The sequence below is a fragment of the Pristiophorus japonicus genome, unplaced genomic scaffold (assembly GCF_044704955.1).
Source record: "Pristiophorus japonicus isolate sPriJap1 unplaced genomic scaffold, sPriJap1.hap1 HAP1_SCAFFOLD_452, whole genome shotgun sequence".
NCBI classification, from domain to species: domain Eukaryota; kingdom Metazoa; phylum Chordata; class Chondrichthyes; family Pristiophoridae; genus Pristiophorus; species Pristiophorus japonicus.
In genome coordinates this window covers 113079-128167 of record NW_027254355.1, presented here as the reverse complement: position 1 = coordinate 128167, position 15089 = coordinate 113079, and the positions used below count along the sequence as shown (strand labels likewise).

At 45.8% G+C, this 15089-nt stretch overlaps 1 protein-coding gene across 1 annotated transcript in view; it reads right to left on the bottom strand.

Moving 5' to 3' along the window:
- Positions 1–8566, bottom strand: part of LOC139252298 (zinc finger protein 850-like) — an 80121-nt gene extending 71555 nt beyond the window's left edge. Inside the window, exons 1-2 of the mRNA XM_070873332.1 lie at positions 8271–8566; positions 3806–4911 (exon numbers count right to left, since the gene is read on the bottom strand). Coding sequence (XP_070729433.1) covers positions 3806–4579 — 774 coding nt within the window. The 5' untranslated portion in view covers positions 4580–4911; positions 8271–8566. The remainder of the gene's footprint in view (positions 1–3805; positions 4912–8270) is intronic.
- Positions 8567–15089: the final 6523 nt, after the last annotated feature.

Sequence of the window (15089 nt, the reverse complement as noted above, 5' to 3'; positions counted from 1 at the left end):
TCTTCATTAAGATGGAGAGTGACACAGTTAATTCAAAGACTAGGGTCCTGAACTTAAAGAAAGGTACCTTCGATGGTATGAGACATGAATTGTCCAGGATAGACTGCCGAATGATATTTAAAGGGTTGATGGTGGATAGGCAATGGCAGACATTTAAAGATCACATGGATGAACTTAAACAATTGTACATCCTTGTCGTGGGTAAAAATAAAATGGGAAAGGTGGCTCAACCGTGGCGAACAGCAGAAATTAGGGATAGTGTTAAATCCAAAGAAGAGCCATATAAATTAGCCAGAAAAAGCAGCACACCTGAGGACTGGGATAAATTTAGAATTTAGCAGAGGACAAAGGTTTTAATTAGGAGGGGGAAATCATCATCATAGGCAGTCCCTCAAAACTAGGATGACTTGCTTCCACGCCAAAATAGGATGAGTTCACAGGTGTTTCAATAAAGGACCTAATATTCCAGGTCCTGAACTACATCCTGAAGGGAGGAAGATGTCTGTGCATGGATTTTTTTTAAGGTGGTGGCCGTTGCACAGAAGCCACCACACGGGCTTGACAGAGCTAGGTCTTGGTCCAATGGCGAGGATTAACCAGGTCGACTGGAGACCAGCTCTGCTGCATGGATCTAGTGCACACACATATCACAGTGTGGGCTGGCCCGTGCTGAATCTGGGCCCCTGGTCCCGAACTCGCACCTCTTCTGGGCCCCAATCATGTCCCTCCACAGTCTCTCGCCGTTCCTTTGCCCCGACCTCACTGCTCCTGCTGCACCGACCCATGGTCCAATCATCAACCTGGACCTTGATGACGTCACTCTTTGCTGCCTTCACAGCTTGCGCTGCTCCCTGAAGCTGCATGCCTCCACGCTGCTCCCTGGGCTGCACACTGCTCCTTTTATGGCCCCGACCTGCTATAACATACCCCGATCTTCCAATATAACACGGACAGGGTATCTGGACATTTATCACATTGCTGTTTATGGGAGCTTGCTGTGTTCAAATTGGCTGCTGCGTTTCCCACATTACAACAGTGACTACACTCCAAAAGTACTTCATTGGCTGTAAAGCGTTTGAGACATTTGGTGGACATGAAAGGCACTACATCAATGCAAGTTTTTCTTTCTTAATACAAAAGCAAAATACTGCAGATGCTGAAATCTGAAATAATAACAAACTGCTGGAAATCTCAGCAGGTCAGGCAACATCTGAGAGAAAGAATAGAGTATGAGAGGAAGCTTGCAGGAAACATAAAAACTGACTGCAAAAGCTTCTATAGATATGTGAAGAGAAAAAGATTAGTGAAAACAAACGTAGGTCCCTTGCAGTCAGATTCAGGTGAATTTATAATGGGGAACAAAGAAATGGCGGGCCAGTTAAACAACTACTTTGGTTCTGTCTTCACGAAGGAAGACGCAAATAATCTTCCGGAAATATTAGGGGACCGAGGGTCAAGTGTGAAGGAGGAACTGAAGGAAATCCTTATTAGATGGGAAATGGTGTTCGGGAAAATGATGGGATTGAAGGCTGATAAATTCCCGGGGCCTGATCGACTGCATCCCAGAGTACTTAAGGAAGTAGCCCGAGAAATAGTGGATGCATTGGTGATCATTTTCCAACAGTCTATCGATTCTGGATCAGTTCCTGTGGACTGGAGGTAGCCAATGTAACACCACTTTTTAAGAAAGGAGGGAGAGAGAAAACGAGTAATTATAGACCGGTTAGCCTGACATCAGTAGTGGGGAAAATGTTGGATTCAATTATTAAAGATGAAATAGCAGCACATTTGGAAAGCAGTGATGGGATCGGCCCAAATCAGCATGGATTTATGAAAGGGAAATCCTGCTTGATCGATCTTCGAGAACTTTTTGAGGATGTAACTGGTAGAATGGACAAGGGAGAACCAGTGGATGTGGTGTATTTGGACTTTCAAAAGGCTTTTGAGAAGGTGCCACACAAGAGATTGGTGTGCAAAATTAAAGCACATGGAATTGGGGGTAATGTACTGATGTGGATAGAGAACTGGTTGGCAGACAGGAAGCAGAGAGTCGGGATAAACGGGTCCTTTTCAGAATGGCAGGCAGTGACTAGTGGGGTATCGCAGAGCTCAGTGCTGGGACCCCAGCTATTTACAATATACATTAATGATTTGAATGAGGAAATTGAGTGTAATATCTCCAAGTTTGCAGATGACACTAAACTGGGTGGCAGTGTGAGCTGTGAGGAGGATGCTAAAAGGCTGCGGGGTGACTTGGACAGGTTAGGTGAGTGGGCAAACGCCTGGCAGATGCAGTATAATGTGCATAAATGTGAGGTTATCCATTTTGGTGGCAAAAACACGAAGGCAGAATATTATCTGAATGGCGGCAGATTAGGAAAAGAGGAGGTGCAGCGAGACCTTGGTGTCATGGTTCATCAATCATTGAAAGTTGGCATTCAGGATTATCAGGCGGTGAACAAGGCAAATGGTATGTTGGCCTTCATAGCAAGGGGATTTGAGTATAGGAGCAGGAAGGTCTTACTGCAGTTGTACAGGGCCTTCGTGAGGCCACACCTGGAATATTGTGTTCAGTTCTGATCTCCTAATCTAAGGAAAGACGTTCTTGCTATTGAGGGAGTGCAGCGGAGGTTCTCCAGACTGATTCCTGACATCACAAGACTGACATATGAGGAGAGACTGGATCAACTGGGCCTGTATTCACTGGAGTTTAGAAGGATGAGAGGGGATCTCACAGAAACATATAAAATTCTGACAGGACTGGACAGGTTAGATGCAGAAAGAATGTTCCCGATATTGGGGAAGTCCAGAGCCAGGGGACATTGTCTAAGGATAAACGCTGAGCCATTTAGGACTGAGATGAGGATAAAGTTCACTCAGAGAGTTGTTAACCTGTGGAATTCCCTATCGCAGAGAGTTGTTGATGCCAGTTCATTGGATATATTCAAGGGGGAGTCAGATAAGGCCCTTACGGCTAAAGGGATCAAGGGGTCGGGAGAGAAAGCGGGAAAGGGGTACTGAAGTGAATGATCAGCCATGATCTTATTGAATGGTGGTGCAGGCTCGAAGGGCCGAATCCTGCACCTATTTTCTATGTTTCTATGCACAGATGGATCTGGGGGTTCTTGTACATGAAACACAAAAAGTTAGCATGCAAGTACAGCAGGTAATCAGGAAGGCAAATGGAATGCTGGCCTTTATTGCAAGGCGGGTGGAGTATAAAAGTAGGGAAGTCCTGCTGCAACTGTACAGGGCGTTGGTAAGACCACACCTGGAGTACTGCGCACAGTTTTGGTCTGGAGTGGTCTTTATTCCCGTGCCGAGGGGATTGCTGCACCAGACGGGAGGGGCAACATTTGGGGACACGGATTCCCCACCAATTCCCATTCCGCTTCTTTCTGGTGGATAATGGAGGGGCCACTGTGTGTAATGTGTAAGTCAGTAAGAATTGTCAGCAAGCTCTTTCTAATTGGACATTTTATTCAGTAGAAACTTTCACACACTATTGTAGATTTTGTACCAAAGATCAATTTAGGATTAAAGTAAAAGTTCATAATTTTATTGCAAACTAACTTTTTGTGAGTCGCTGAATTAAGGGGAAAGATTACACACAGCGTTTCTTAAATGGACACTGCAGCCCCGAGAACACCATCAGCAATATATGCAGAATATTAAAGTCCAGCCAAGTTATAGGGTTATTATCAGCAGAAACAAACCCCAACTGTCAGAATGAACATGGTTCAATTGGGATGTGATTAACAGCAGCAATAACAGCAGATTCCAACCCCTGCAGTCACTTGTGAACTCGCTGGTGTGTCAGCAGGTGGGATGACCGAGTGAATCGCTTCCCACACTCAGAGCAGGTGAATGGCCTCTCCCCAGTGTGAACTCGCTGGTGTGTCAGCAGGTGGGATATCTGAGTGAATCGCTTCCCACACTCAGAGCAGGTGAACGGCCTCTCCCCAGTGTGAACTCGCTGGTGTGTCAGCAGGGTGGATGACGTAGTGAATCCCTTCCCACACTCTGAGCAGGCGAACGGTCTCTCCCCAGTGTGAACTCGCCGGTGTATCAGCAGGTCGGATGAACATGTGAATCCCTTCCCACATTCAGAGCAGGTGAATGGCCTCTCCCCAGTGTGAACTCGCTGGTGTGTCAGCAGGTGGGATATCTGAGTGAATCGCTTCCCACACTCAGAGCAGGTGAAAGGTTTCTCCCCAGTGTGAACTCGCTGGTGCGCCAGCAGGTTGGATGAAAAAGTGAATCCCTTCCCACACTCAGAGCAGGTGAATGGCCTCTCCCCAGTGTGAACGCGCCGGTGTATCAGCAGGTCGGATGACCGAGTAAATCCCTTCCCACACTCAGAGCAGGTGAACGGTCTCTCCCCGGTGTGAACTCGCCGGTGAGCTACAAGTTGGGATGACCCAGTGAATCCCTTCCCACATTCGGAGCAGGTGAACGGCCTCTCCCCAGTGTGACTGCGTCGATGAATTTCTAGCTCAGACGGTGATCTGAATACCTTCCCACAGTCACCACATTTCCACGGTTTCTCCATGATGCGGGTATCCTTGTGACTCTCCATGGTTGGACGATGGGTTGAAGCCTTGCCCACGCACACAACACGTTTACAGTTTCTTCGCGCTGTGAATGGTGCGATGTTTATTCAGGCTGTTTAATTGGTTAAAGCTTTTTCCACAGGCAGTGCACTGGAACACTCGGGTGTGTGTGTGTCTCGGTGCTTTTCCAGTCACACTGATGTTTGAAATCTTTCCCACAGGCAGAACAGACAAACATTTCTCCTTCCACTTTCAAAGGCCGATGATATTCAGGTCCTGATGAATCGATTGAGTCCGTCAGATCTTGACGTGATGTTTGGTTTGTGCTTCCTGTCTGAAAATCTCCCCTTCCAATATTCTGTAAAAGGAGATAATAAAACTCATCACTGTCAGTACAAGACAGAAATTCAGGATAGACACATCTAGTTTCCATGGAACATTCTTTCCTCTCTTGTTCTTCCAAAGCTGTAAATCCCTATCCCACACATTGTCCCCCCTGCTGTGCTGAAATCCAAACCCATCGCACATTTCTAGACTGTTTCTCCTCCACTCCCAGTTTTCACCACCAATTCTGGCTGGGTTCAGTTCCACACTCACTGGTTCTCCTCCCTCTCCACCCCTGAAGGTGCTGACTATGGCTGGGTTCAGTTCCACATTCACTGGTTTCCCTCCCTCTCTTCCCCTAAAAGTGCTGACTCTGGCTTTGAGGAACAGGGTGGATGAAGGGGAACCAGTGGATGTGGTGTATTTGGACTTCCAGAAGGTATTTGACAAGGTGCCACATAAAAGGTTATCGCACAAGATAAAAGTTCACGGGGTTGGGGGTAATATTTTCGCATGGATAGAGGATTGCTTAATTAACAGAAAACAGAGAGTCGGGATAAATTCTCGGTTTGGCAATCAATAACTATTGGGGTGCTACAGGAATCAGTGTTGGGCACCCAACTATTTACAATCTAGATTAATGAATTGGATGGAGGGACCGAGTGTAATGTAGCCAAGATGGGAGGAAATGCAATGTGTGAGGACACAAAAAACCTTCAAAATGACATATACAGGCTAAGTGAGTGGGCAAAAATTTGGCAGTTGGAGGAAAATGTTGGAAAGTGTGAGGTTATGCAGTTTGCCAGAAAAAAATTCGAAGAGCATGTTATTATTTAAATGGAGAAAAATTTGCAGTACAGCGGGACCTGGGGAGTCCTGCTGCATGAAACACAAAAGGTAAGTATGCAGGTACAGCAAGTGAACAGGAAGGCCAATGGAATCTTGGCCTTTATTGCAAAGGAGATGGAGTATAAAAGCAGGGATGTCTTGCTACAGTTATACAGGTTATTGGTGAGGCCACACCTAGAATACTGCGTACAGTTTTGGTTTCCATATCTAAGAAAGGGGATACTTGCTTTGGAGGCAGTTCAGAGAAGGTTCACAAGGTTGATTCCGGAGATGAGGGGGTTGACTTATGAGGAAAGGTTGAGAAGGTTGGGCCTCTACTCATTGGAATTCAGACAAATGAGAGGTGATTTTATCGAAACGTATAAGATTATGAGGGAGATTGACAAGGTGGATGCAGAGAGGGTGTTTCCACTGATAGGGGAGACTAGAAGTAGAGGGCATAATCTTAGAATAAGGGGCCGCCCATTTAAAACAGATGAGGAGGAATGTCTTCCCTCAAAGGGTTGTAAATCTGTGCAATTCGCTGCCTCAGAGAGCTGTGGAAGCTGGCTCATTGAATAAATTTAAGACAGAGATAGACAAGTTCTTAATCGATAAGGGAATAAGGGGTTATGGGGAACAGACAGAGAAGCGGACCTGAGTCCATGATCGGCTCAACCATGATGATATTAAATGGTGGAGCAAACTCGAGGGGCCGTATGGCCTACTTCTTCTTATGCTGACTCTGGCTGGGTTCAGTTCCACACTCACTGGTTCCCCTCCCCTGATGGTGCTGACTCTGGCTGGGTTCAGTTCTTCAATCACACGTTCTCCACTCTCTGCTCCCCTGATGGTGCTGACTCTGGCTGGGTTCAGTTCTTCAATCACATGTTCCTTTCTCCGCCCCTGAAGCTTCTGACTCTGGCTGGGTTCAGTACTACACTCACTGGTTCCCCTCTCTCTCTCTCCTCCCCTGATGCTGCTGACTCTGGCTGGGTTCAGTTCTGCACTCACTGGTTCCTCTCCCTCTCCTCTCCTGAATGAGCTGGATCTGGACGAGTTCAGTTCTACACTCACTTATTCCCCTCCCTCTCCCTCCCCTGATGGTGCTGACTCTGACTAGGTTCAGTTCTACAATAACTGGTTTCCTCTCTCTCTCTCCTCCTCTGAAGTGCTGGCTATCTTAGATCTGGTCCTGTGTAATGAGATAGGATTAATAAACAATCTCCGAATAAAGGAGCCCCTTGGAATGAGTGATCATAGCGTGGTTGAATTTCAAATTCAGATGGAGAGTGAGAAATTTGGATCTCAAACCAGCGTTCTAAGCTTAAATGACGGAGACTACATAGGTATGATGGCAGATTGGGCAAAAGTGGACTGGGAAAATAGATTGAAGTGTAGGACGGTTAAAGTGTAGGGCCAAATTACAGCAAAATTCTAAAGGGGCAAAGTGTGTTAAAAACACAAGCCTGAAGGCTCTGTGCCTCAATGCGAGGAGTATTCGGAATAAGGTGGACGAATTAACTGCATAGATAGCTGTTAACCAATATGATGTAATTGGCATCACGGAGACATGGCTCCAGGGTGACCAAGGCTGGGAACTCAACATTCAGGGGTATTCAACATTCAGGATGGATAGACAGAATGGAAAAGAAGGTGGGGTGGCGTTGCTGGTTAAAGAGGAAATTAACGCAACAGTAAGGAAGGACATTAGCTTGGATGATGTGGAATCAGTATGGATGATGCTACGGAATACCAAAGGGCAGAAAACGCTAGTGGGAATTATGTACACACCACCAAACAGTAGTAGTGAGGTTGGGGGCAGCATCAAATAAGAAATTAGGGATGCGTGCAATAAAGGTACAGCAGTTATCATGGGCTATTTTAATCTACATATTGATTGGGCTAACCAAACTGGTAGCAATGTGGTGGAGGAGGATTTCCTGGTGTGTATTAGAGATTGTTTTCGAGACCAATATGTCGAGGAACCAACTAGAGGGCTGGCCATCCTAGACTGGGTGATGTGTAATGAGAGAGGACTAATTAGCAATCTTGTTGTGCGAGGCCCCTTGGGAAAGAGTAGAATTCTTTATTAAGATGGAGAGTGACACATCATTAAGGTGAAGATAGGCACATTTTTGAGCGATAAGGGAGTAAAGGGTTATGGGGAGCGGACAGGGAATTCGAACCTAATCCATGATCGGATCAGCCATGATCTTATTGAATGGGGAGCAGGCTCAAGGGGCCAAATGGCCTACACCTGCTCCTATTTCTTATGTTCTAGAGAATTTCCCCTCCACTCCCAGTTTTCACCACCGGTTCTGGCTGGGTTCAGTTCTACACTCACTGGTTCCCCTCCCCTGAAGGAACTGACTCTGGCTGGGTTCAGTTCTACACTCACTGGTTCCCCTCCCCTGTAGGTGCTGACTCTGGCTGGGTTCAGTTCTACACTCACTGGTTCCCCTCCCCTGTAGGTGCTGACTCTGGCTGGGTTCAGTTCCAGACACTGACATAATTCACTTTGTTCCTGCAGTAACATGGCCGCGCATGCGCTTTGCTACTCACTGATTACAGATGGCAGACCGTTGAACCAGCCTTCCTACACCAAAATGTCCGCCGTTAGCCTGGTCCTGTGACCGGGAGAAAGCCCCGAAGCTGCAACCGCTGATATTCCGGTTATTATTCCGGGCTTGCGGCGGGCACCGGTTGTTTATGAAGCCTCCCCGGCTCCCCGTTGGTTCATTACTCCGCTCTGTACCGATGAAAAGGACACTTCTGAGGAGCCTACGCAAAACTTGTGCTCTCCGCCATTACCCGCACTGCACATTCACCAAAGCACCTCTTCTCCAGGATCCGCGCCTGCGCACTCAGCTCCTGTAGTCTGGGTGCGGCACATTCTTCCCCGCGGGGCATGCTGGGTACATAAGACCATGAGAAATATAAACAGGAGTGGGCCACCCGGACCCCCGGGCCTGCTCCCCATTCAATAAGATCATGGCTGATCTGATCATAGAGTCAGCTCTACTTCCCTGCCCGCTCCCCAGAGCCCTTTACTCCCTTATCGCTCAAAAATCTGTCCATCTCCGCCTTAAATATATTCAATGAACCAGCCCTCACGGCTCTCTGGGGCAGAGAATTCCACAGATTTACAACCCTCTGAGAAAAGAAATTCCTCCTCATCTCAGTTTTAAATGGGCTGAGGAGAAAGGCTGCATTTGTGAATAGAACAGGATTTACTGTGATTGCATTGGACACTGAAACATGTTCATTCTGGCAGCTCTTGTTCGTTTCTGATGATCTTAATAGCCCCTATACGTGAGCTGGAAATTGATACCCTGTATAAATGTTGAATAAATTATCTGTGTTTCAAACACAGTGTTTCGAATACTTGATTGTTCCGTGATCACAGGAGACCAATTGATGTTCCATTTTAGTGCTTTTTCTTAATCTAACTTATATCACTTCTCACCAATTTGTCTTCTTTCATATCAAACCCCAAACTTGTTCTGTTTGAGGTCCTACAAGATGGATTTATGGAGATAGGAGCTAAATTAAAAAGTAGGACCTCAAAGGTAGTAATCTCAGGATTGCTACCAATGCCACGTGCTGGTCAGAGTAGGAATCGCAGGATAGCTCAGAGGAATACGTGGCTTGAGGAGTGGTGCAGAAAAGAGGGATTCAAATTCGTGGAATATTGCAACTGGTTCTGGGGGAGGTGGGGCCAGTACAATTGATCTGCACCTGGGAAGGACCGGAACCAATGTCCTAGGGGGAGTGTTTGCTAGTTCTGTTGGGGAGGGATTAGAGTAATATGGTAGGGGGATGGGAACCTATGCAGGGAGACAGAGGGAAGTAGAATGGGGGCAGAAGCAAACCCATTGTACATGTCAACAATTCTATTTAAGTGCTGTTCAAAAGGCAGTGTCATTAATTTAGAATTTTTTTTACATCAACAACAATACCAGGAATCAGTGAGTGTAGATGAATGGAGTAGGATTCAGGTGTAGAAAGAAGAAAAGTAAAAGTGGAGGGCAGAGAAACCCAACACAAAAAGCAAAAAGGGCCACATTACAGCAAAATTCTAAAGGGGCAAAGTGTGTTAGAAAGACAAGCCTGATGGCTCTGTGCCTCAATGCGAGGAGTATTAGTAATAAGGTGGATGAATTAACTGCACAGATAGCTGTTAACAGATATGATGTAATTGGCATCACGGAGACATGGCTCCAGGGTGACCAAGGCTGGGAACTCAACATTCAGGGGTATTCAACATTCAGGAAGGATAGACAGAATGGAAAAGGAGGTGGGGTGGCGTTGCTGGTTAAAGAGGAAATTAACGCAATAGTAAGGAAGGACATTAGATTGGATAATGTGGTATCAGTATGGGTGGAGCTACGGAATACCAAAGGGCAGAAAACGCTAGTGGGAGTTATTTACACACCACCAAACAGTAGTAGTGAGGTTGGGGACAGCATCAAATAAGAAATTAGGGATGCGTGCAATAAAGGTACTGCAGTTATCATGGGCGACTTTAATCTGCATATCGATTGGGCTAACCAACCTGGTAGCAATGCGGTGGAAGCGGATTTCCTGGAGTCATTTACGGATGGTTTTCTAGACCAATATGCCGAGGAACCAACTAGAGGGCTGGCCATCCTAGGCTGGGTGATGTGTAATGAGAAATGATTAATGAGCACTCTTGTTTGCGAGGTCCATTGGGGAAGAGTGACCATAATATGGTAGAATGTTTTGGTAGAAAATGGAGAGTGACACAGTTAATTCAGAGACTAGGGTCCTGAACTGAAGGAAAGGTAACTTCGATGGTATGAGACATGAATTGGCTAGAATAGACTGGTGAATGATATTTAAGCGGTTGATGGTGGCTTGGTAATGGCAAACATTTAAAGATCACATTGATGAACTTCAACAATTGTACATCTCTGTCTGGAGTAAAAATAAAACGGGGAAGGTGGCTCAATCGTGGCTAACAAGGGAAATTAAGTATAATGTTCAATCCAAGGAGGAGGCATATCAACTGGTCAGATAAAGCAGCAAATCTGAGGACTGGGAGAATTTTATAATTCAGCAGAGGAGGACAAAGGGTTTAATTAGGAAGCGGAAAATAGAGTTTGAGAGGAAGCTTGCTGGGAACATAAAAACTGGCTGCAAAAGCTTCTATAGATATGTGAAAAGGAAAATATTAGTGAAGACAAACGTAGGTCCCTTGCAGTCAGATTGAGGTGAATTTGTAATGGGGAACAAATGGGTTCTGTCTTCATGAAGAAAGACACCAATAACCTTCCGGAAATACTAGCAGACCGAGGGTCTGGTGAGAAGGAGGAGCTGAAGGAAATCCTTATTAGATGGGAAATTGTGTGAGGGAAATTTATGGGATTGAAGGCCGATAAATCCACAAGGCATGATAGTCTGCATCCCAGAGTATTTAAGGAAGTGGCCCTAGAAATAGTGGATGCAATGGTGATCATTTTCCAACACTCTATCGACTCTGGATCAGTTCCTATGGGCTGGAGGGTTGCTAAATGTAACACCACTTTTTTTAAAATGGCGGGAGAGAGAAAATGGGTAATTATAGATCAGTTAGCCTGACATCAGGAGTGGGAAAAATGTTGGAATTAATTATTAAAGATGAAATAACAGCGCATTTGGAAAGCAGTGAAAGGGTCAGTTCAAGTCAGCATGGATTTATGAAAGGGAAATCATGCTTGACAAATCTTCTAGAATTTTTTGGGGATGTAACTAGTAAAGTGGACAAAGGAGAACCAATGGATGTGGTATATTTGGACTTTCAAAAGGCTTTTGACAAGGTCAAATAGCGGATGCATTGACAGTCATTTTCCAACATTCCATTGACTCTGGATCAGATCCTATCGAGTGGAGGGTAGCCAATGTAACCCCACTTTTTAAAAAAGGAGGGAGAGAGAAAACAAGGAATTATAGACCGGTCAGCCTGACCTCAGTAGTGGGTAAAATGATGGAATCAATTATTAAGGATGTCATCGCAGCGCATTTGGAAAAAGGTGACATGATAGGTCCAAGTCACCATGGATTTGTGAAAGGGAAATCCTGCTTGACAAATCTTCTGGAATTTTTTGAGGATGTTTCCAGTAAAGTGGACAAGGGAGAACCAGTTGATGTGGTATATTTGGACTTTCAGAAGGCTTTCGACAAGGTCCCACACAAGAGATTAATGTGCAAAGTTAAAGCACATGGGATTGGGGGGTAGTGTGCTGACGTGGATTGAGAACTGGTTGGCAGACAGGAAGCAAAGAGTAGGAGTAAATGGGTATTTTTCAGAATGGCAGGCAGTGACTAGTGGGGTACCGCAAGGTTCTGTGCTGGGGCCCCAGCTGTTTACATTATACATTAATGATTTAGACGAGGGGATTAAATGTAGTATCTCCAAATTTGCGGATGACATTAAGTTGAGTGGCAGTGTGAGCTGCGATGAGGATGCTATGAGGCTGCAGAGTGACTTGGATAGGTTAGGTGAGTAGGCAAATGCATGGCAGATGAAGTATAATGTGGATAAATGTGAGGTTAACACAGATAGACAGACTATTATCTGAATTCAGACAGATTTGGAAAAGGACAGGTGCAAAGAGACCTGGGTGTCATGGTACATCAGTCATTGAAGGTTGGCATGCAGGTACAGCAGGCGGTTAAGAAAGCAAATGGCATGTTGGCCTTCATAGCGAGGGGATTTGAGTACAGGGGCAGGGAGGTGTTGCTACAGTTGTACAGGGCCTTGGTGAGGCCACACCTGGAGTATTGTGTACAGTTTTGGTCTCCTAACTTGAGGAAGGACATTCTTGCTATTGAGGGAGTGCAGCGAAGATTCACCAGACTGATTCCCGGGATGGTGGGACTGACCTATCAAGAAAGACTGGATCAACTGGGCTTGTATTCACTGGAGTTCAGAAGAATGAGAGGGGTCCTCACAGAAACGTTTAAAATTCTGACGGGTTTAGACAGGTTAGATGCAGGAAGAATGTTCCCGATGTCGGGGAAGTCCGGAACCAGGGGACCTTATCTAAGGATAAGGGGTAAGCCATTTAGTACTGAGATGAGGAGAAACTGCTTCACTCAGAGAGTTGTTAACCTGTCGAATTCCCTACCGCAGTGAGTTGTTGATGCCAGTTCATCGGACATATTCAAGAGGGAGCTAGATATGGCCCTTATGGCTGAAGGGATCAAGCGGTATGGAGAGAAAGCAGGAAAGGGGTACTGAGGGAATGATCAGCCATGATCTTATTGAATGCTGGTGCAGTCAGAATCAAGGGAAGTCATAACGGGGAACAAAGAAATGGCAGACCAATTGAACAAGTACTTTGGTTCGGTATTCACTAAGGAGGACAAAAACAACCTTCTGGATGTAAAAGAGGAGGTGCAACGAGACCTGGGTGTCATGGTACATCAGTCATTGAAGGTTGGCATGCAGGTACAGCAGGCAGTTAAGAAAGCAAATTACATGTTGGCCTTCATAGCGAGGGGATTTGAGTACAGGGGCAGGGAGGTGTTACTAGAGTTCTACAGGGCCTTCGTGAGGTCACACCTGGAGTATTGTGTACAGTTTTGGTCTCCTAACTTGAGGAAGGACATTCTTGCTATTGAGGGAGTGCAGCGAAGGTTCACCAGACTGATTCCCGGGATGGCAGGACTGACATATCAAGAAAGACTGGAACAAGTGGGCTTGTATTCACTGGAGTTCAGAAGAATGAGAGGGGATTTCATAGAAATGTTTAACATTCTGATCGGTTTAGACAGGTTAGATGCAGGAAGAATGTTCCCAATGTTGGGGAGGTCCAGAACCAGGGGTCACAGTCTCAGGATAAGGGGTAAGCCAATTAGGACCGAGATGAGGAGAAACTTCTTCACCCAGAGAGTGGTGAACCTGTGGAATTCTCCACCACAGAAAGTTGTTGAGGTCAATTCACTAAATATATTCAAAAAGGAGTTAGGTGAAGTCCTGACTACTAGGGGGATCAAGGGGTATGACGAGAAAGCAGGAATGGGGTACTGAAGTTGCATGTTCAGCCATGAACTCATTGAATGGCGGTGCAGGCTAGAAGGGCCGAATGGCCTACTCCTGCACCTATTTTCTATGTTTCTATGGGTCAGACGGTCTCATGAGAAGGAGGAACTGAAGGAAATCCTTATTAGTCGGGAAATTGTGTTGGGCAAATTGATGGGATTGAAGGCCGATAAATCCCCAGGGCTTGATGGACTGCTTCCCAGAATGCTTAAGGAGGTGACCTTGGAAATAGCGGATGCATTGATAGTCATTTTCCAACATTCCATATACTCTGGATCGGTTCCTATGGAGTGGAGGGTAGCTAATGTAACACCACTTTTTAAAAAAGGAGGTAGAGAAAAACCAGGTAATTGTAGACCGGTCAGCCTGACATCGGTAGTGGGTAAAATGATGGAATCAATTATTTAGGATGTCATAGCTGCGCATTTGGAAAGAGGTGACATGATAGGTCCAAGTCACCATGGATTTGTGAAAGGGAAATCCTGCTTGACAAATCTTCTGGAATTTTCTGATGATGTTTCTAGTAGACTGGACAAGGGAGAACCAGTTGATGTGGTGTATTTGGACTTTCAGAAGGCTTTCGACAAGGTCCCACACAAGAGATTAATGTGCAAAGTTAAAGCGCATGGGATTGTGGGTAGTGTGCTGACGTGGATTGAGAACTGGTTGGCAGACAGGAAGCAAAGAGTAGGAGTAAATGGGTACTTTTCAGAATGGCAGGCAGTGACTAGTGGGGTACCGCAAGGTTCTGTGCTGGAGATCCAGCTGTTTACATTGCACATTAATGATTTAGACGAGGGGATTAAATGTAGTATCTCCAAATTTGCGGATGACACTAAGTTGGGTGGCAGTGTGAGCTGCGAGGAGGATGCTATGAGGCTGCAGAGTGACTTGGATAGGTTAGGTGAGTGGGCAAATGCATGGCAGATGAAGTATAATGTGGATAAATGTGAGGTTATCCATTTTGGTGGTAAAAACAGAGAGACAGACCATTATCTGAATGGTGACAGATTAGGAAAAGGGGAGGTGCAACGAGACCTGGGTGTCATGCTACATCAGTCATTGAAGGTTGGCATGCAGTTACAGCAGGCGGTTAAGAAAGCAAATGGCATGTTGGCCTTCATAGCGAGGGGATTTGAGTACAGGGGCAAGGAAGTGTTACTACAGTTGTACTTGGTGAGGCCACATCTGGAGTATTGTGTACAGTTTTGGTCTCCTAACTTGAGGAAGGACATTCTTGCTATTGAGCGAGTGCAGCGAAGGTTCACCAGACTGATTCCTGGGATGGCAGGACTGACATATCAAGAAAGACTGGATCAACTGGGCTTATATTC